The sequence below is a fragment of the Phoxinus phoxinus genome (assembly GCF_949152265.1).
Source record: "Phoxinus phoxinus genome assembly, chromosome: 14".
Taxonomy (NCBI): domain Eukaryota; kingdom Metazoa; phylum Chordata; class Actinopteri; order Cypriniformes; family Leuciscidae; genus Phoxinus; species Phoxinus phoxinus.
This window is the reverse complement of record NC_136889.1, coordinates 6663469-6686760: the sequence shown is the minus strand read 5'-3', so window position 1 is coordinate 6686760 and position 23292 is coordinate 6663469. Positions and strand designations below refer to the sequence as shown.

At 35.3% G+C, this 23292-nt stretch overlaps 1 protein-coding gene across 2 annotated transcripts; it reads right to left on the bottom strand.

Annotated features, from left to right (window-relative positions):
• Positions 1 to 7150: 7150 nt before the first annotated feature.
• On the bottom strand, positions 7151 to 23248 carry pitx3 (paired-like homeodomain 3). Of its 2 annotated transcripts, none has more exons than XM_079635121.1 (4): positions 23157 to 23248; positions 15522 to 15648; positions 12980 to 13185; positions 7151 to 8966 (listed from the first exon to the last, which is right to left on the bottom strand). In XM_079635121.1, exons 2-4 carry the CDS (start codon positions 15628 to 15630, stop codon positions 8400 to 8402), a joined length of 882 nt encoding a protein of 293 aa, XP_079491247.1. In that variant the 5' UTR covers positions 15631 to 15648; positions 23157 to 23248; the 3' UTR covers positions 7151 to 8399. The 2 variants fall into 2 exon arrangements, with proteins under 2 accessions (XP_079491247.1, XP_079491248.1); XM_079635122.1 differs by lacking the exon at positions 23157 to 23248 and adding an exon at positions 21869 to 21874.
• Positions 23249 to 23292: the final 44 nt, after the last annotated feature.

Sequence of the window (23292 nt, the reverse complement as noted above, 5' to 3'; positions counted from 1 at the left end):
GTCCACGCAACTGTAGTTCACACATCTTCAGCTGTCAACATGAGCTGGGTGTCAGACGAGGGCATTTAAATACGAAAGCACCCTGTCCAACATAAGTCCATCAGGCCAGTTCTCATCATTAGAAATCGGGTCCATCTGGTAGGCCTGTAATTGAATGCATGGATAAATTGTTTGTCTGCTGAAATGTCCTAGAAATCACCTAGAGTTCCTAGAAATCATAAAAATGTTGTTGGATTGAAACAATGATTCCAACATGGCTTTCTACTCCTACCAACCACAGCAGTCACTTTTTAGTTTTTCGAAATTTCGAAACAATTTAGTTTCTTCAAGCAAAATCAACTAAAACTCAAATATTCTCAAAATGTTACCCAAACGAGCACTTTCCTTGTTAGTTGTTAGTTAACATGAACTATGAACAACACTTCTACAGTATTTATTAATCTGAGTTAATGTTAATTTCAACATTTACTAATACATTATTAAAATCAAAAGTTGTATTTGTTACCATTAATTAAATGCAGTGAACTAACATGAACAAACAATGAACAGCTGGATTTTTATTAACATTAACAAAGCTTAATAAATGTTGTAAGACATGTATTGTTCATTGTTAGTTCATTTTAGTTAATACATTAACTAATGTTAACAAATGAGACCTTATTGTAAATTGTTACCAATTTTGTATTTAAAATGAACTTTAGAGTGCTTTTTGACGCACTTCAGTAGGTCTTGCATGCATCTTTATATGTAATTTCATAATTAATTCTATTGTCTTTGAAATATGGTTAAATTGAATGCATGTATATAGTCAACTTTAATGTCATAGTGTAACTTTAAATTTAATATTGATGTGATCTTGAATAACACACTATAGTTAAAATTGCATAAAAGAGGTAGGCCTGCTTTAAATTGTAATAATATATCACAATATTACTGCTTTTACTGTATTATACAGTCTTGTATAATATACAGCCTTGGGGAGCAGAAAATATTTCTTTCAAAATCATAAAAAAATATATATTACTAAAACCAAACTTGAAAATGTTTACTGCATGAGAATGCATTTTTTTTTTAAGAGTGTTATTTCCAAAAAATCAATCAATGACAAACTGTTGGATAATTCCTATAATTACAGTAGTATGAACTCGCAACATGCTGAACTCTATATGGGAGACTGGAGGAATGCCTGAAGCACACAGAGAGTGTCATTCACTCTCATCACCAGTAGATGACAGCAGAGTGTATTAAGCACACATGCTCTCTTTCTCTCTGCACTTCCTGCGTATTTTAAAACTAACAACAAAAACATACACAACAGATGCTTGTGATTCATAAACAAATTATGGTTTATCACTCATAGTTTATAGAAAGTTTTAATTCTTGCACATGGGACTCATTCTTATTAGACGTCAGCAGGCTTAAATCATGTAGGCCAAATTAATGAAGATGAATGGCTTAATTATTGTGTCTTTGTTATTGTAAGTGCCATAATGAAGGTGTACACGCATATAACACTAATTACTAGCAAACTGACAATATTAAACAAAAGTAAAACAATTGAGGCGTAGACTGTAATGTCTACTAGATCATGAGATGCCTAAATGGTAATTCTTTCTAGTAATTGGTTCTCAAACCCAAGATAATCCTATTTAAAAATGCCCTCAAGGTATTTTGTGAGATGCCTGTGCAAGTACTGGTTTATGAAAGGTGTCTGGTGCATTGTAGGACAAATGGGTGAGGCCAACAACTCTGAAGAGACTCAGTGCTTTACCGGATGGATAGCCACAATAGATCTTGATGTTGGCATATTTTACTAGTTTGAAAGTGTTGTATTTAATGCCAGTATTGAGACCGTCACTCGTGTGTGTGTGTATATATATAATATATAATATATAATATAATATAATATATATATATATATATATATATATATATATATATATATATATATATATATATATATATATATATGTACACTTTAGAGTGCTTTTTATACCCACATAACTACTGTCTTTGTACTGTACTGACAAGCAATTATTATAAACTAAAATATAATTTAATGTAATTTCTTTTGACGCTTATGTATTTAAATATATTTGTAATTATACATTTGAAACAATGAACTATTAACTTAAAATATAATAACTTTAAATTGAATTTTGAATAACACACTCAGCTAAAATTATGATTAATTTTAACATGTACTTTACATGTGCTTTATATGTTAATCAAGACATGAAAATAAGTGTACTTCTTTAAAACATGACAAAAGATTATTATACATAATGATTTAAAATGTACTTTATTTTGACATTATTACAAAGTGCATTTTTAAAAGTGTACTTAAAGGGATTGTTTGCCCAAAAATTCTGTCATCATTTACTCACCCTCAAGTTGTTCTAAACCTATATGAGTTTATTTCTTCATTAGAAACCAAGAAATCATAGTCCTGAAAGTGTACTCTCTTAAGTACACTCAATTAATTGTATTAATATTATCTGCAACTGCAAGTACTGTTTTTTGAAAATATACTTTGAACATTTGATGTACACTAAGCGCACATTCAGTATAAGCACACTTCTTTTTCACAGGGGGGCTCTTATGCTAAAGGGAAGAGAAGATAATAGCAGCTTCTTCAGGATTTACCTGTGGAATTTTAATCCTGCTAATGTATTACAGTGGGGGGGTTTGGACTTCAGCACACACACGGTCTTGAGGGCAGAAAGGTTTTCTTATCTAGAGGAGTGATTCGATCAGTAATTCAGCTGCTAATGATGCTTGTGTAATCCACACGAGATAAATCGCTGAATCAGGACAACTTTCAGTTCTTTTGTTGCATGCTTGAGTTTTGCTAAATTATTAGGTGTTTTTCGTCGTCGTCATGGAAACGTCAGTTATGCTCCCTATTCAGATGGGACAGGAGGGAGAGTGAAACTGCTAGTAATTGTGAGGGAACAGATCTTTGCTGGTATCCTCCCAGGGTGTGAGACATTGTGTGGTCTGTGTGTTTACTCCTGCCTCAGGCATCGGTGTGTGGGGTTGCTCAGACTATTTCTTTTTTTTGTAACCATTTTCTAAGCTGTGTCTGATAAGCTACAATAAGCAATTGCGACTAATCATGTAATGGCAGATTAGCACCTAACACCGTCGTTTCTTGGGATAAAATATTTTGGATGTGCTTTAGACTATAGGCTAAATGAATTTAGGCCGGAAGCAAGATCAGTCTAAAGGTGTTTTTTATACAGTCTGAGATTTGAGTTTGAGCATCAGTATACATTTATGATATATAGTGGTAAGAGAGAATTGTGTAAGAAATTCACAAAAAAAAAATAAAAAATTCTGTCATCATTTATTCATCCTCATGTCGTTCTAAACATGTATGACTGATTTTTAGTTGAAGTATCTTGTGAAAAAAGCGCATTGTTGTGCACTGTAAAAAATGTGGCTGCGATTAGTTAAAATTTGTTGAGATAACTTAAATATCCAACTTAACCAAACTAAACTAAAGTTACCTAAACTTAATATTTTAAGTCAAGCATGAACACATACTTTTTAAAGTTGAAACAATGTTGGATTTTAAGTTGTGATAAATAATCGCATCAATTTTTTTACAGTGTGTATGCTAGTTCAGTCTACATTGTTCATTTTTTCAAAAGAGCACAATACTTTAAATATGTATATATCAGTATATATTAGTGTTAACTGAATGTAATGCTATTGTAATCAAATGAAAATGAATTATTGATTAAATTGATACTAAATGTAATTAACTTTAGACCTAGAGGGATTTTGATGATCATAATGATAATGATCATATATTTTTTACAGTGTATTTTCACAATTTTCCTTGAAATATGGCTAAAGTGTATGCAGAATGTATTGACAAGAATTTATGGTAAACTAAAATATACTTTAATCGAATTTTCTGTATTTAAACACATTTGTAACGATCAAGTTGCAAATTAAAATATAAACTTTAAAAGTAATATCAAATAATGTTCAAGTACTTTATGTGCTTTAGTACGTTAATAAACACATCAAAATAAGTTAAAGCAAAACAAAAGATTAAAACAAATGTACTTTAAAGTAAAACGTTTGATTTGACATTATTATAAAGTGCATTTTTTTGCGTGAAAAGTGTGAAACAGTCATGAAAGTGTACTCTTTAAGTCAACTTAAGTGTGATTAATTTAATTTAGATATTATCTTCAAGTAAAAATATACTTTTAAGATATGAAGTGCGCATTCAGTGCAATGAAGCACACTTCTTTTCCAAATAGGTTTCCCTTCAAGTGTGAATGTAAAATAATTTATGTTCCAAATGATAATACTTAGTTTATTGATTTTACTTCACAAAAGAAATGCAAAGATATCATTAGGATACACCAGATCATTTTAGAAAGATTCCATTGAGTAGAAGAGAGCGTTTTCTCATTTTCAAAGTCAAATTTTATTGATGAACTTTCACAATAGCAGGCAGATTTCAAACGTTCATTAAATATACTTATCATTTGCCAAGTCGTGCAAACAGGTCATGAAACAAGTATTATTGAGACAAGAGAGGCTCCGTCTGTCTTTGATCAATTTGTCTTGTTAATAAGTCTGGAGAGTGAGTCTGGCAGACTTTAATTTTTTTAATCCTCAGTTGGAACATAGTATAAAAAGACATGACATTTCTTCAGTCTATCTGTCTGTCTGTTTTTATTTTCAATACTAATTATTATAACAAAGGCAACCTGTTCAGGCTTCAATTACGTTTATCCAATTTTCAGTTTTAATTTCGTCTTAGTGCCCTATGACATGAATTCACTGTACCGCAGACTGAAAAAATGATCAAAACCTAATTAAACCAGCGACCTCCAACAGTATATGCAATTATCCAATTGGGGCCGCGACTGTTCTTGATATAAAATGCCATACCATCCTGACTGTCTTTATGTAAGTGTTAATAATAAGCTTTTCATTATTTCAAAATTAGTCAGCCTTTGTGTTACAAGTTGAATGATTTTCTGTTCCTGTAGTTCTTTAATGGTAGTTCACAGTTACAAAAGTATTAGGTTTTATGTAGATGGACAACAGTTGTGTTAAATTTGTAAAAAAAAAAAAAAAACTATTTTCACAAGCTTCATTTATTCACCTTTATCTACTTTTATGAAAAATATATAACATCAGAAAACTGAATTAATTAATATTGAAAAGAAGTCATCATTTCATTTAGTGAACTGTGGAAAAATTTGTAAATGACTCTTAAGAGACAATTACAGAAAAAAACAATGCCTATCCGAATGTATCTGAAAGTATCCAAATGTGTGGTTGTTGTTTTTTTGTCTCACTTCAAGGTAATTGAGTCCTCTCTGCTCTTTTGCATGGCGTCATGCTTGAATAAAGGCCACATGCATCAACGCTCTTTGAGTCATTGTTTGGGTGCAGTGCTTGGTTGAAAAATGGATTAAGATGGAGTCAGACTTTATGATAGAGATTAATACAGTAGTCAACATTTGAAGTGGATCAAAAAAAGTTGTCCCCAGACAAGAACGGGATTGTTTTCAAAATTCATGTATAAATTCATGGGTTTTGATCCACTTCAAATTTGGACTATTGTAAATATCTCTATCGTAAGATATTTATACTGACGAAACAGATTTGGCAAACGCTCTTTGTGTTTACACTCTAGAGAAAGTCAAATGTTTCAATTTACAATGTGTTTTTGCAGCGGTGAGCACTGTAGCCAATCACAGACATGTTTGTTGATCTCTTGAACCAATCAGGGTGTTTAATTGAGCCAAGCCTCTCACTGGTCAAAACTTTATTAGTGACTAGGCTGGGTTTCCCCATACTGCCTAACAAGTGACAGCTTTTTAGGGATTTTAAAGGGAGCGGAATTTCTAGGCTAATAATTAATTTAGAATTTGAATAAAAGTTTTGTTTTTCATGCTGCTTAGAGGACCGCCTCTGCACATTTTCGTAAGTGACATTAATGATCTTGCAATAATTAAGTGATAAACACACTCTTATATACTGTCTATGTAAACACATCACGAGACAAAAAAACCTATGTCAAAATAGATACACATTAAGCAATGTAAATGCCGACAGGTTAATTGAAAAATATGTGTTCATATTGATATTTAAAAAATTCTATTTTAATTATTTGTAAAAGTTACGACTTGTAAAAAAATCTTAAATGTCTCACTTTACATTGCTATTCTTGTATTCTTGCTCACACATTACTGCACTTTACAGAGATCCCTCACTAATTTCAGAAGCACCCTCAGTGATTTGATTGTGAAACCGGGCCTGATTATAGGCTACCTGTGTTTGAACTTGCATTGGATTCTCAGATTTTGATAGCATGTGGTTTCAGGATTATTGCAGGTCAAGTCCATTGTAAATGTGTTTTCTTTTCAGTCCATATCTGTTTTGCGAGGTAAACATAAGGGACCGGAGGATATTTACTCTGCAGTGAGATATTGATTTGGAGTGCTGAGCGTGGATCATCAGTGTGAGCTCACACCATTACCTCACATGGACAGACTCCACTGCTTTTACTTTGTGAGAAGATTCATTGTAATTGGATGCCTCGCCCAAGTCCTGTTTCAAATGCTGATCCACCATGTCAGAAAGCTGTAATTATATATTATTATCTCACTATTGTTTAATTACACTGCATTGCATGTTTTTATTACACTAAACATCATATTTCCATGTATCCAAACTGGTTTTACTCGCACTGTAGGCTACATAATGTGAAAGAAAAAGGCAGTTGACAAGAATAAAATCTGGCAAATAAAAGATGTTGTCCCATATATTATATTCTGTATTTTTTAATGTGTGTGTGTGTGTGTGTGTGTTTTTTTTTCAGGTATTCCCTACATTGTGGGGACATTTCGATGGCAATACCAGAGATAATAATAAAAAAAAAAGTCTAACATCTTATAAATCATACAGAATGGTGTTTTTGAAATTGTAAAAATGCAGAAAGTTTTCTGTGGTGGGTAGGTTTAGGTACAGTGTGTACAGTATGAAAATCATTGTTTACGGAAAGTCCATAGGGCCTATAAAACATGGAAACCGTGTGTGTGTGTGTGCGCGCTAATGTAGTGTAATGTAATTTTCTCATAGAAACATTTTTGTCCTGTATTTCATATGATGCATGTCTATTTTTGTAGCTCGTGTATTTCCCTTTATGGAGGAGAATATTTATTCATTATTGTATATATAGACAGAGCTGCAAACCCGAGCAATATACCCCATTGCGACTCTCTGGAGGGATTCCTCTCATACACTTGCGTAATCTTGGCAGTATTCCCTCGGAAGTTCAAGGCACTGCACCAAGAATTCCCCCCGTTACGGGATAGTGAGTGGTGCTTGATGGAAGCCCCTCCAAGACTGTAGGTCAAACAGATCAGTGACAGGCCAATAAGAACATCTATATCTCGCCGTCTCCCGCTCTCCCGCGCTGTCACTTCTGTTGTATAATGTTGCCATGGATCTGAGGTTGCGTTGCTATGGTGTCGAGAGGACTTTGTGTTCTCCCCTCAGGCCAATGTCAGGAGCGAATCATTCAGATAGCGAGTGGTATTTTCTTTCAGAGCATGGGTTATTCATAAAAACAAATAATCATTTATTTTATTTTTAATGAGACAAAGCAGGCTACACCAGAAAAAGCTTGTTTTATAACAACTGCACTCTTACATACATTATATTACAGTCATAGACTCCTTTTTATTTTTTTTTAGAACACCACACAAATCTATTTACTCAATGGCTTTTTAGTTAATTCTTTTTAAAAAAGTCCTAATTTTCAGAGTTTTTTCTTCTGTACCTCTTTTTCCTTTTCATCTGAAACTACTCACTGCTAGATTTCGTCTTGTCATCTTACAACAACCTTTGACCTCTGACCTTAGGCGAATGGAATTCACAACAAAGATTAAAATTCCGCGAGGAGGTACATCCGCTCGTGAGGAACATGCTCCTCTCATCATTAAAATACTACATTTCCAAGATATGTTTGTCACATACAATACAGAGTCCGTTATGTACACCGCCTCGCCCGTACCAATGGCGAGAGCGGGTGTTCTGTTCGCTTTTGCAAGGTCCTCCCGTGAGTGCAGTGGAAGTGTTTAGGTCCTCTTTTGTCTCTAATCATGCAGCGGACAAAAGCTTTTAAACAGTTGGTCGGTTCAGCGACAAAGTCTCGACATGTTTTCGCACGAGTTCTTTGAGGCCTGGTCCATTGTGAGGCTCCTTTCCTCTTGAAGCGTATTCCTATTCTGTCCTTTCAGCAACCATAACAAGTTCATTGCGGGGTGATAATGCCTTGGAGTCAGATGTGGGGTTGGCTAGACAAGGGCTTGAAGTTCGGGTCGGGGTTTTTTCGAGCGCTTGACGCCGGGACTTCATACTGGCCGGTCCACAGCATACTGGCAGGGGCTTAAGTTGGACACAGGGTTCTGCACAGTCGGGTAAGCGAAGTTGGCGTGCTGTTTGGCCTTGAGCCGGAGGCTGGCCAGACTGGAGTTACAGGTGTCTCTGTACATGTACGGGCTGGCCGCGGTGGCATAAGGGCAGGCGGCTGCTGACACCGCCGCAGAATTGAGGGTGGGGCTGTTCAGGTTGTTCAGGTTTCCCAGGTTATTGAGGCCTGAGCCCGGCACCCCTGCCACCGCCGAGGGCACCATTGAGGAGGCCATGTTCATGGAAGGGATGGAGCTGGGCGGGGAGAACATTGGCTGGGAGGACAGCGGGCTTACATTCATGGAGTTAAAGAAAGGAAAGCTTTTGGCTGATAAAGGGCTGCTGGCCAGGCTCTTAGTTGCCCAGTTGTTGTATGAATAGCCCGAGTACATGTCTTCGTACGGCTGCATGAGTCCGTTGAACTGGGCGCCGAAGCCATTCTTGCACAGCTCGGCTTGCTGGTTCCTCTCTCGCTTTCTCCATTTGGCGCGGCGGTTTTTAAACCACACCTGTTTAAAAGACAACGAGGAAGAGTTAGCACCGTCCACAGTCAGAACATCATTTGTCAGTGTAATTCAGAGCAATGGGTTACACTTTATTTTAAGGTGTCATTGTGTAATTCTATATTTATGTACTAATATTAAGCAACTACATGTACTCACTATAGGGTTAGGGTAGGATTAGGTTGAGGGTTAGTTGCATGTAATATGCATAATTTACTGTTAATACGTAAGTACATGTAACATAGTGTTATTATGTAACATCATGTACATATGTATTATGTACATATGTAACATCTTTATTTTACAGTGTCCTTGTTACACGTTACATGTGGCTACTGTCGTAATAACTAAATTATGCATAATTACATGCAACTAACCCTAAGTCAAAACCTAATCCTTACCTTTTAAGTAAATGTAGTTAATTATTATTACTCAGTGCTTAAATGTATACTTACACTGTAACACGGACACCTCAAAATAAAGTGTAACCCAAAAAATGTAACTTTGAATGCCATATTCTTTATCACTCTAACATAAAATATGTTGGAAAAAGCTCAACAGAACTTTAATATTCAGATTTTTTTCCTTCTCGTGAGATTTAAACAATAAAAAAGTTCCGCCAGGCAGAATTTAAGTGCTTCAATTATTAAACTAATTTATTCTCTTATTATGAGTTTCCCCAGTGAGAAATGTCATTAAAGAGCTTCCCTCACATTTAGTCAATTTTATATCCTATTTTTAGTGGATATTGGATGGATTAAAGTTTTAATGTGAAAAATTTAAATGAATATATTTCATTTAGCTCTCTGAGAAATTATAAAGCTGTTTTCTTGTCGATCTTTTCCCTGTGAAAGTGTTCACCGACTGTAATTAGCAAAGGAAAATAAGAAAACAAGAGCTCCTTTTAAATATTAGGTTTTATTAATGTAAATAACGTCCTTTATATGCAATATGTAAATCATTTCTTTTAAAAGTAACATAAGATGCAGAGACAAATTATTTCGCCTTTCTCATAACATATTTTTGAAGTTAGTAACTTAAAGAAATATGATAAATACAAGCAATCATGGGTATTATGACTCAAGTTAATACTTTATCACTTCTGAGAAGGATTGTCTCCACATATTTCAAAAAATAATCTCACAGTGATCGTACATTGCCGGATTTGTGCTTGTGTTGTAGTTGTGTTTTCTGGGAATATTTAATGACATATTTTATCCAGCATACTGTAAATGATACCAGTTTATATTGGGAGAGAGGGAATACCCTTCTCTGTGAATGTTCCACTGACACTTTGGCAATGGTGTTTAAGGCCTTCCAAAATAACTGAATGTCAAATATAGTTCAATGATCGGTGTGTTCCTTCTCTATATTTTTGGCATACATGCATATAATGGTACGAAACTTAATAAAAGTTTTTGGCACATGCTATGCGAACAAAAAACAAAATCATGGACATGATTCGAAAAGGTTAAATGGTCCTCAGATAAATAGTCACACTTTTACTCCTGGCGGTCAAAAATGACCACACTGGAAATAAATTGGAAACAAATATTTATAGTAAAACATATTTTGGAGAATATAAATTTCATATAAAAATGTTTAAAAAAAATTTACGTTTACATCTGTGCTCCAAAACATTCAAGATTTATGACAGTTTAATGAAGTTTTATGAAGTTGTAAATTTCATTTTCAGGTCTATACTAGAAAAAAAAGTGGCCATATAATAAATGGACTATAACTCCTGCATAAATATAATTTATACCATAAAATCCCCTAAAAATACAAAATATTAAATAAAACATTTTCAAACTAAAATATAGTACATTCATTTTATTGAGAAAAAAAACAGCGCTATATGGATCATATATACGTAAGTTTATTTTGTATTGTTATTGTGTATTGTTGCATTTATTGCTTATGGATCCAATGTACTGTATTGTCAATGTAAATGCACATCGAGTCCAAGACAAATTTCTCCTTGCGGATGATAAAATTTATTTCAATTTCGAATCGCAGCAGTGGCAGCTTCAAATGGAGAAGAAACCTTCACAGTCATGGTGGTCCATTTTTAAAGTATCCTGGGTCAAGCTGGCATTAGGTCAGGGCCATGATTTAGGGTTTGTGTGTTTATTAGGAGCACATACTCTATCAATTGCGTAAATCAAAATGACAGCAGAAGCATGCAGAATATGTGACATAAGGTTCCAGCTGGGATTACTGGCATACATGCACAGTTCAGGAGGCCACTGATAGACATTAGGAAAGGAGTATCTCTACCTCTGTTGTTCTTTCAAAATAACAACCAAGACTGTATGCTATGTGACCTTTCCTCTGGCCAACGTGAATTTGATCCATTAGATGTGCGCCAGACAAGGAGATAGCGATTGTATTGTCATCCATCAGAATGGAAGCCCACCTGCTCTCTTTGTGTGCTTCACCGATCAAACTTGTGCTTTTTGTTGGGACAGAAGGTCACAAACCTTTTCTAGGTTCTTCTAAACAAACTATTGTTCATGTTACATCACCGATCTCAATATAGCAGTTTTCTGGAAACAGAAAAAATGCCACAGCTGATGTCTTGTGCTTAAGTGTTCCTGAAAATACTGGAATAACCCAGGTCATAACTATAATTTATGTCCCATGGTTCAAAAGGAGGCTTTCATTACACACAGTTTCCAAATGCACCATAGTGACAGAATAGTGAACACTCTTAGAAAAAATGTCCTGACTCAATTTTTAAAGAGCCATTTATGCCAAAAAGGTTTTATATAGGAGAAATGTCTTAACCCACTGATGCTCTTCAGACATTTTTGACCAAAAGTCATCTGAATGGTACAACATATGGTAAAGTTTTGGCACTTCAAAAAAAAAATCATGGACATGATTCAAAAAGGCGGAACTGAAAAAAAACAGGCACACTTTTACTCCTCACGGTCAAAAAATTACACATTTGGAAATAAATGGGAAACTAATTTCATCAAGTGAGTACTGCGGCCAAACTAAATCTTACTGAAAGCTCATTTTTTGAGTTATTAACCTAAAATTTGGAGCACAAGTTGTTTGGATTTATGGCAGTGAATTTCTCACCGTTTTGGAAAATATATATGTCATATAAAAATGTAAAAAAGTATTTTGTGCATTTTTCAATAAACAACAATAAACTTTATTAACAATTTAACTTCAACTTAGGGGGTTGAATTAACACTAGAGGGTTAAATGATTGCATTATACTATGTAATGTAAGTTATTAAACATTTTCTATTGATAAAGTATGTTTATGAGCTGTTTAATGCAAGTACAATTTTAAATGAAAAATCTATTAAAACTAAATTAATTTAAATCTGTATAACAATGATCCCATGATGGAAACCTCTAAGAGGTTATGAAGCACCTGACAGAACCTTATAACCTTTTCTTCTAAGTGTAACTTCTTATCTTTGTCAGTCAGCGTGTCCACTCACACTCATTTTGATTATTACATCGACAATTGTTTTTGAACCCCATAAAGCCATATACGGATTAACCATATAGGCAACTGGGCAAGTAATTATTTTTTTCTCTTTGAAAACAAGCGATTTAATTCTTAAACGTATTTATACAGTATATACCCTTTCATCAGAACGTTCTAAATTCGCTGAAGATTTAGTTGAAAGTTTATTATTTTCATTATTTTATTTTAAAAAAAATTGTGGACGCGCGATCTACCACCAGATTCACACTACTTCACGCGTTTCATTTCAACGCTCATTGAGGAGTGGATGGGGGAGGTGGGGGAACTAGGTGTCAGTGCCGAAAGTTGGGTTTACGTCAACATCCAACTTCAGACTGACGTCAACATCCGAAATCGGACAGACATTGGATTTTGGATGGAAATGAAAGTTGGGTTGACGTCAGAACCCAATGTCAAACTGACGTCAACATCCGGTGTCAGTGCCCAGAGGCACCAAAGAGTCTTAATCCGCCACTGCAGAGAGCCCTACCTATCCGCAGTGGTTTAGTTTGTCAGGGACACGTACCCGTACTCTTGCTTCTGTGAGGTTGGTCCACACAGCGATCTCCTCTCTTGTGCTCATGTCAGGATAACGGTTTCTCTGAAAGGTGGCTTCGAGTTCCTGGAGCTGCTGGCTGGTAAAGTGTGTCCTTTGCCGGCGCTGTTTTTTCTTCAGAGAGCCGTCCTCTGGGTTCGACTCATCCGTGTGGTTCTGATGGGACTTCTCTGTATCTGTATGGGTCAGAGGCAAAAGCATTAATTAAACCGAAACATATACGGTTAAGTCCCACAATTATCATGCTTAGCCTTAATCTGAAAAATTTTGATGTGACTGATTACCAACTTATTCGGGTTTACAGTGCTAAACACAAAGGTCCTTAGTTTCTGTTTGCCTTGAAAGCAAGATCAAGATAAACTGCAGGGCCCAAAGTGTTTTTGTATGTGTGATGAAAATCCTCCCTCTGTGGTGTAGAGTTCTGCAAATTGCAAATGGAAGACCCCACAGAAAGGGCTAAATTAGCCGGACACATAATCCTGGGATCAGCTATTAGTGACAGGGCAGGTTTGGGGCTGTTTGGCAAGAGCTTAACTCTCTAGGAGCAGTTCTAACTAATCAGCAAGCTTTCCAGGGCCTCTAGGAAAACCAATAAGACATCATGCTGCCATCTGTCAGTGCACAGATACCCTTTAACTCTTACAACAGCACCTTAAACACAAGTCCCACCGAAATAAAACTTGAGGGTAACAACATTATAATCATTTTATTTAAGATTAATTGAATACGTGTTCAATTCAATTAATGTATTGTAATAAACGAAATTTGGGTTTGCATTGTGTCCTTTCAGTGGTAGGCCATATAAGCTAATGAGAGGATCCTGATACCGCTCGTTTTCATCAGTCGCTTTGTTGTGTCTGTCAACGCTTTAAATGCCTAGATTTATCGTCAGTTGTAATTAGGTTGGTGTTTAGTCTGAATATAATATCGCGGCGAATATTTTTGTCCATCAACGAGATATGGATTTATGAGTGCCATCAGAAGCTGTTGACTGAAATTAATCGTTACCATTCGCAACATTTTTTTTTTGTGTGATTGTGAACATGTGTAGGCTAATAGCCAACCCCCCAAACAATTTTCAATTAATTTAAATATAGTCAAATTCATATCTTATTTAGTATTATTTTTTAATCCCCAATGTTGTTCAGAGTGACTTTAATTTCATGTGTGTAGCCATGTTTTTTAACGAACTTTTTTTTTTAAACAATAATGGGGATAGCCTAATACAAATAATACATTTTGATACTATTCAATTAAATACAGTGTAATGATAGCCTATTAATGAAGATTTAACATATTTTGTATTACAAAGCATGCACTTTTCAGAAATGCGATAGGCTAAATGCTTCTGAAAGAGTAAAACAGGCCTAAATAAAACCGCAACAGTCTATAAATAATTTAACTGCTTTATATATTGAGTGTGTGTGTTTTTATTTTTATTTTATTGAATTGATCCCAAGTGGAAAAATATAGGCTAGGCTATTTTCCCATTGGCGGTTAATTTTCTTCTTCTTCCTTATTTATTTGGCCTATAGGCTATATTAGCCGAACGGCTATCCGTTTTATGAGATTTTAATTTCCAAAAAAAATAAATAACTTTCCATAACCAAGCAACCTGTAGCGATTTTTCCGGTTAGTGATATTTAGGCCTGTTATCTGCAGATGGAGATTGGAAAATAATTAAAATGCTGTGCGAATACAGACACACGTTTGCCAGTTTTCAGTGTAGCCTAACACCTCCCCTATGGATATATAGGCCTATTCAACATTGTAAAAAACAAAACAAAAAACACGTAAACAATCAAATCGCTTTTTTTTTATAAAGTTCATGCATTTTTAGGTTACATTTAACCTAATTTTTGCAACTGCCTGCGCGCTTACACAAAACTGTAACGCGTCAGGCTTGATAAGCATAACTGTAGCTAATTTAAGCAACAATACATAGACGCTTTATCTTAGTTTGTTTAGGATTAGGCATAATCTTCTGTCGTGCAATGAGGTGCATATCGTCTTCAGACATTTGCTCTTTTCGCAGGTGTTTAGGTTTATTCGCACTGGCCTACTGACTGTTATTTGGATACCAAATTTGAGGCACAGGAATGAATAATTTATGCACCGTTCCTTCAGCACGTGACTGGCTAGCCGGGATGTTCTCCTTCAAATGGCGACTGTCATCAGTAGCTACACAGTGCACATATAAAGACTGTCTGTAAAAGGTGGATTCAAATGACCCAAGATTATTCAAAACTACAACCAAAAGATGCGGAGCTGTTATTACTAGCCCAATTCAACCTGAACATTGTGTGCCATAAATACCCAATAGAACGTGCGTAAGCATTAAATCATGCACTGAATTTGGACTGTCTAGCACAAAACTGAAATATGAGGGTGCGTTACGATTAGGCTAATAGAAAACAATAGCAAATTCAGCAAATTCTGTACATATTAGCCTATAACCAGATTTGACTTTAAAATTAAGTAAGCCTGAATTGATGATTAAACATGTACTGACCACTGTTGTCCTGGCCTTTGCATCCCGGCTCGTGCTGAGGAGTCCCGGAGTCAGACAGAGACAGTGCCGGGCTACGGGCCTCACTGTCCGCTAGAAGGTTAAAATCCATCACCTCGACTGCCAGGCTCTGTGAACAGCACAGGGTCATATTTACATGAATGCTAATACCCCATACACAAGCTCAAGCTATACACACGAGACAGCAGTGTTTGCTCAGATTCACTGCATGCACGCAGCTCATTCTGATTTGTGATTTTATTGTTACAATTACAAAATAGATTTCCTTAAACAGACATATAGGCTATTTTCACGACTGATCAGTGTCGCTAGGAATAGTCAAAAAGTGGGTTGCACCGTTACAGTGTAATTATACATTTAAGCTTATTCGGTGATAATTAACAACATGTCGGCTACTTACTGGATTAGGGTTTGGTTGGGTTAGTTGCATGTAATTATGCCTAATTTATAGTTATTACTAGTAAATATATGTAACGCGTGACAAGGGCACATTAAAACAAAGTGTTACACAAAATGATACACGATTAACGTGATACAATTCGTAATTCTAATAATGTAGCAATTCAAAAAGTTAAATTGCTGCGTTAAAAGTTGGTGGGAAAGTCACAACATGCAGCGATATGTTCATTACAATGTTTCAACAACCTTGGATATTACGACAATATGAAAACAATCATTTATGAAGAAAATTGAGCAAGAACCCGTGCATTTAACAGAATATAAATTATTGCAATGTTAGGTTAAAAGGATGGAAACAAAGATGTTTTTCAACGCTGTATAACACAATGATGAAAACTATTTTTACACTCAGATGTCCGCAAACACACATTTGAGGTCTAGCCTACACTAAACATTGATTTTGCCAATGCTTTCGATAAAAAGTCAGGCCTTTTTAGGCCTATTTTAATTGTTAATTGCTTTTGATCATATTTTCCTGCGCAAAAAGTAGGCTACAAGCGAAACAGAGATGAAAAAAATACCCAATTAAAACTAACCCCCCAAAATAAGACATAAACCTAAATAAATAAATAAACCCCCTGCTAGAAAACCAGAACAGCTAATAAAGCGAATGTGCAATAAGAAGTGAAATTGAACAATTATTTGCATGTTTCTCATATCAACTGAGATGTAAAAGCCATCGCATTTGCTTTGTGTTGCAAATCTCCAAGTTGTCAGGTATGGGTTCATCCGTTTACAGTACTGTATATAGCCTGCTCTTCACGTCTGAAAACGTTTTGGACTAGACACCGATCAATCAAAGTTCAAAATTACGTGAACCAAAAGCTTTAAATAGCAACCTCGTAATAGAGCCTAAAATAACATGTCGTTTATTTATGTAACAGCAGCTTACACCCCAGAGATATAGAAACATAATCACTCTCTTTGGAATCTGTTATGTGACTGGGTGAAGCCAACGGCACCGAAACTCGCGCGCCGAGGAGAGTTTACGGAACTGAACGCCAACAGGCTACAAAACATGTGATTTCCTCTCTTTTTATTGCTGGCTTTCACCTCTCTTGAAGGATTCATATTAGAGGTGTGAAGGTTTGACTGATAGGCTATAACCTAAATGAAACGAGATTTACACTTAAAATAAAAATAAAATAATAATTTTACATTCTCATTTTTTCTTCACATCTTAGAACTCCAAACTAGCCTATTCTCTTGATTTAATTATTTTCTGTTGCCGTTTTAAATTAATACTAGGCTATATGTAGCCTAATGATGAACTCACACAAAACACATAGGCTATACTTAAAACTATGGTTTCTCTGTTTCCAAAATCAATCAAAAAGCCTATCTCAGGGAAAACCTTTTAGCAGTTAAAGATTACGCAAATAGGCCTATATTTAACATTAACATATCATTTATCCAATGAGTCATACATGTTTCCAAAGAGCGCGTAATTCGTAAATTTCTACGTTTCCAAAATCATCGTTCAAAACATTCGTAAATAAACGAACGCATCGGACAACTACACTTGTGCAACTTCAGCAGATCTTTCTCCTTGCTTTCACAGAGATGAAAGGGTAAATATTATATACTTGCATTCAATTAGAATATACGAGAAAATATAAGTGAAACAACTAATTTATAACGATATCTGCGCGTGCACATGATAAGACTGCATTTACATGACAGATCACAATGCATAATGTGGGCCTACTTTGATGAACACAACTAATTGCTATAAAAAGATAATAAACTCTTGTTTATTGATTTCACATATATTATTTCTGACTCTGCGATAAGTTATAATAAACATTTTTTAATCAAAAGAATAACAAGCTAAATGAGCGCCCTTCTTTACTATCGCCACATTTTTCCTTCAGTGACATTGTCACCATGGTTTAAGTGATGTTTTTTATTATGAAAATAATAAATATGCTTAATAACTTTTCAGATCCATATCCATAAACTGAGGGCTTTAAGGGAAAGTTTTGACCTTAGTTCAGCACCATATAGATCCGACAGCTCCGTATGGACAAGTTTGCAAATCAGGTATTTCTCAATGTTATATAACGTGAATTGATGTAATGACCGACTTTTCCATCATTATAACTTATGAGTAATTAACATTAGCGTCTCATTATGGTCCAGCCAGATTCATCTAATTTAATCCATTAGTGGAATGTTATACTTTTATAGCCCTTTTTGCTAAATATATTCATGATTATGATAAATGGAAGAGCATAATTCATCTTTCTTTCTTTCTTTCTTTCTTTCTTTCTTTCTTTCTTTCTTTCTTTCTTTCTTTCTTTCTTCATGTACAATCAATAAAGGCTGGCTTGGGATCCTCCATCCATTAGAAGAAACAAACAAGTGCATAGTGAAAACTCAGGAAGTGATCAGTATTCATGAGGTGACGGACCCTGGGGAGATTATCAGTGGTGATAAATAACAGACCAACATGTTAGTCTCACTGATTATGAACTTTTTCTACCAAAACACTGTTTACTTAGATGCCTTTTTCAGAGTCCCTAATTAGGTTTTGTTACCAGATAACAACAACTAGGCTTAGGCCTATCAATACAAGGAATCCTTAAAGAAAAAAACATTTGGATAGCAGGGTGTCCTCCTGTTAAAACATAATGATTTGTTGTAGTGTCCACGGGACAACATGCCATTTGATTTGACATATTTTTGTATTGTGGTGTAATTTGGCCTATAAATAAAATGAACCAATTAGCATTCTTCATTAATCAAGATTCTAAATGTTCAAGCACTACACCTTTACTTTCATACTCAACTTTATTTATCAAACAAAAGGTCATTTTTTAAGATACTATCCTCTCTATAATCACTTTTATCTTTAATCTAAGAAACAATTGAGGTAACTTGCCTTGTAAACGCAGCTGGTTTGTGGGGAAGCTATCACGAGAAAGCAGAATTACAATCTGAAATACACTTCAATGGTTATCTGTCAGGCAGGCTGCTCAGATGCTGTTTCTTTTGCTATAGCTTTGTTCCCAATAGGTGACGTAAACTGGTTATTTCATCCAGAGAAAGGTGTCAATGAAACCCCCCACCAGAGCCAGGACTTGTGACATTATTACATTTCAAACTCTATCAAGGGTCCTTTAAGGATTGTGGGCCAACAAGGCTTATAATGTAAAAAAAAAAAAAAAAAAAAAAAAAGGAGAGACCAAATGGGACCAAAAGAGACCAAAGCCAGTGACCTGGCTTTTCTGACCTTGTCTATATAGGCTATATAATACATTTTTCAAATTAATGTTCAAAAGTTTTGTTTTATTTTCAAAATTTTAAAAGCCTAAAATGCACTTAATAATAATTTTATAGGCTACATTTTCGGTGAAATAAAGTTTGGCTCAAACTTTATGTATCTCTTCGGTGGCACACACATTTGAAATGTATGGTGCCTTTGAGATATTGGTACTGACATGGCTCAGGGAATTCTTAGCAGTGAGGAGGCAGTTTATTTATATACACGACATCGATCTCATTAAAATATATATATCTAATAAGAGAAGAGATAATAGAGGTAAATCCTCTCGTTTTTCAGAAGATTGCTGGGTCCATCTGTTGGTTCGACAGAGGCAGACAGCATACATTTCCACGGGCTGCTGCATTATCTCAGGAATTATTCATAAACGCGTTTAGAATTAATTCCTTGGATTAAGAGTTGATTAAGATGTGTGTCACTTTGCTGTCTGAGAACTTATTAAGGGCCCACTCGAGCCGGCGGCAGATGGAATTTCTACCCAATGTTTGTAGATGTTAATTTCTCCCCTCCTAACACCCATTTGCATTTGGCTGTGTATGTCAAAGCGCGGCTTTTCCTGCACGCACAGCTCCGAATATCCGTGTAGGAGATGCTCATCTCACTCACTATATAAGAGCGGGCATGTTTATTACATTACGCGGTACGCACGCGCTATTCGACTGAGATATACTAATGTTGTTGGTAATGAAATTATGAAACATCACATCCACAAATAGTCTCGATATTTGTTTGGTAGGGCCTATAGCAAAATGTGAAGAAAGTAAAGGCTAGGCTTATGCTACAGTAGCCTATATAATAAACTCGGATGTTTAAGTCAATTTAAAATAGGCTAAACTGACTTAAAAATTATATGTTATAGCCTAACATAAAAAAGTTGCAAATTGCGTAACTTATTTTGATGAGTTAAAGCAATGTAAAAAAAAAAATAGGCTATGTTGTCATAACTTATTGATCATAGATGTTTTTACAGTGATATGGCCGCAGCTGAAGCCGAAGTACACAGGCTTGTTTGTGTTTGTGTATTATATCCCCACTGAAAGCAACATGAGAAGACACGAACAAACACACGCGTCACGCACTGTTCTGCCTGTGTGGTTTAACCACACACATATGAACTGTTTTGATTGTTTAAAAAAAATATATATATATATTTTGTTTAAAGGATATTTAGCGGTTGATTGACTTTTGAACGCTTGTTGTATATTAACTATAGCCTATAGCCTATAGGGTAGGGTATTTCTCGTTTCTAATAAAAAAATCGTTGAAATTAAAACAAGCATTCGTCATAAACAAGAGAACTATGCCTATTTAAATAGGCTATACTGAAATAAAATACAACTTAGAGCAAATCAATATAGGCTAAACGAAATGGAGCTTATATTTCGAATAATTCTTGTTTTTTGATACACTGGCAAAAATCTTTCGGTCAATCTTGTTTGACTATTTGGCCGCATGTAAATTTAGATAAACAGGTGCGTTTGCTTGAGTATTTTTATAGGCTATTTTATATTTTCAGAAATGCCCCAAAACACTGGCTGAAGCTAGTAGGCTAATGTAGCCTTATACGTAGAAATTGTTGCATGTCATTGTTCCTTTATTCCAATTTTATAAAGCGAGCTGTTTTAAAATATTATCTGAATATTTTTGTATTCGTTTTTATACGAAATAACAGAGCTCAGTGCGCGCGGGTATCTTGGCTTTGGATCACGTCTATCAGTTTGTATAGGCTATATTGCATTAATATTTTGTCTTATAGGCTATAGCCTTTAACAATCCCGGGAAAACGTGGTTAGCCTATGCAGCAATACAAAAAGAGAAATTCAAAGATATCGATGTTTTATTATAATTGTAGTTTTTGTAATACAATGCGAGTTAAACACAATTGTCATAAAAGATGTAGCCTATAACAAAAGTTTTACTAACCACAGCCAATTCTTAAATTACATTAAGCTGAAAGTACAAATCGGCTAACTTAACTCACAACCAATGTAAGCTTTTAGTTTAACATACAACTAATTTAAAACATTATAAAGCCTCCCACAAGCCCAGCGTTTAACTGAAAATAATGAATATAGGCTAATAATAAAAAAGGGTTTAAATCAAAATGATCCCGAATGCAGATATTAGAAACTTATGATTTTTTTTCATAAGTTTCTAAAGGGATTGTGCTATCAAGTTAATACATTGCTTCTGATCATCTAGGGTTATTATTTAAAATATTGTCTAATAAATCAATATAATAGTAGGCTATACTATTAACAAAGCACTAGCCTATGACCCGATACAATATTGCATATTTTAAAGTTAAAGAGTAGGCTATATGTTGAACTGAGGTTTGTACATTTCGACACATCCGGACATCATCACATTCACATCAACTTTGTTTCTCCTCAGTCGCCGATCAAAACGGATCTCTACGGCTTTGGAGCGCATGCCATATCAGGAACATGTGCTGCGATCTATTAGTCTGACACGACAGGTAGGTTAGCCTATGTGAGAGGCTGGAAGGAGACAACATCCCAACAGCTCCTCCATCGCACGAGAGCATCAGCACCACAGTGGTTTTTGTCATGCATCTACTCACATGAATCCCGGTCTAGTGGAGGTAATCCTCGAAAAATGTACAACTCTTGCGTACAACGCGTGTTAGCTGCTTTTCTGAAACGATGCAGTCGTCATGTAGAAAGTTCCTTAGGATGGGCAAATGAAAAGAGACAGTTTCCCCTTTCTCTCTCTCGGTGTTGCCTGTCATAAGTTTGTAGAGGAGAGTGAAGGCTCGATCCCCATGCAGAGGGGAACTGACTTTATGCTAAATATCTCGTGCGACAGGTCCGCGGCAATGAATGCCCACCCCTTGACTCTCTCTCTCTCTCTCTCTCTCTCTCTCTCTCTCTCTCTCTCTCTCTCTCTCTCTCTCTCTCTCTCTCTCTCTCTCTCTCTCTCCACGCTCTTTTCAGTCTCTCACACATGCGCTCGCAAAACATACGCACAGTAAATCAAGGCTTCAGTCAGTCACTCCGAGCTACCTTCCACATGCAGTTTCTCCAAAACCTTAGATTTAAACATGAACATTCATAGTTTGTTAGTTAATTCAGTTAGGTCTGTTGTCTAAATATAATATTTTTCTCAACCCCACAGGAGGTTTCCTCAAACACTCTTAAAATAAAGGGTTTTAGCTGGCATTATGGTTCCATAAAGAATCTTTAACAATAATGGAACCTTTCAAATTGTCAGCTGGGCATATAGCCTATATTAATCTAGCCTTATTTAAATAGAATATAGCCTACTGTAGCTTAAAAAATATATATATATATACATATATATATATAAAAAACATTCCTAAGTCTGTTGTAGGCTAATTTAAAGCAGATGTGTGCAGAGATATGATTCTCTCTTGAGGACATTCAGGGGGTTTAATACTAATCAACCAATAATTTTCGTCAGTTTTGCGTGCAACTCCACGACTAAGCTGCTATCTTAAGTTACTTTGCATGTTCGTAGTGTTTCTTTATCACGCAAATGTATGTAGCCTAATGTACGTCTCTTTATATTCAAAGATAAACAGACACCTCATCATTAAAAAACTAAATAACTGTTTCATGGTTCAGCACCTTATAGCCTATGACATTATAGAAATGCTGATATTCTTTGCTATGTTTGTTGCATAGCCTATTTCTGCTGATGTCTTTGATGCACAACACGATCGTTATAGATTATGGATAGATTTCATACCCCACCTGCAGTCAAACAATAGCTACTGCCCTGCTTGAGCAAAGTTCTTGAATGTGGATATGAACTTTTGTGCATCGTTCCATATAATTATTTTAATCCCTAGGTGCATGCTATTCCTGTTAGCAAACACCTTCATATACCTTCTCAACTGGTTTGCAGCATTAACATAAGTTTCTCTATTGATGTGTATTGGTCATTTCTGTCCCGTGTTTATGAACTGAACACCTCCGTCGTGCTGTTTCGTCATCAGTGTAATTCAACCTACCCTGTTCGGAT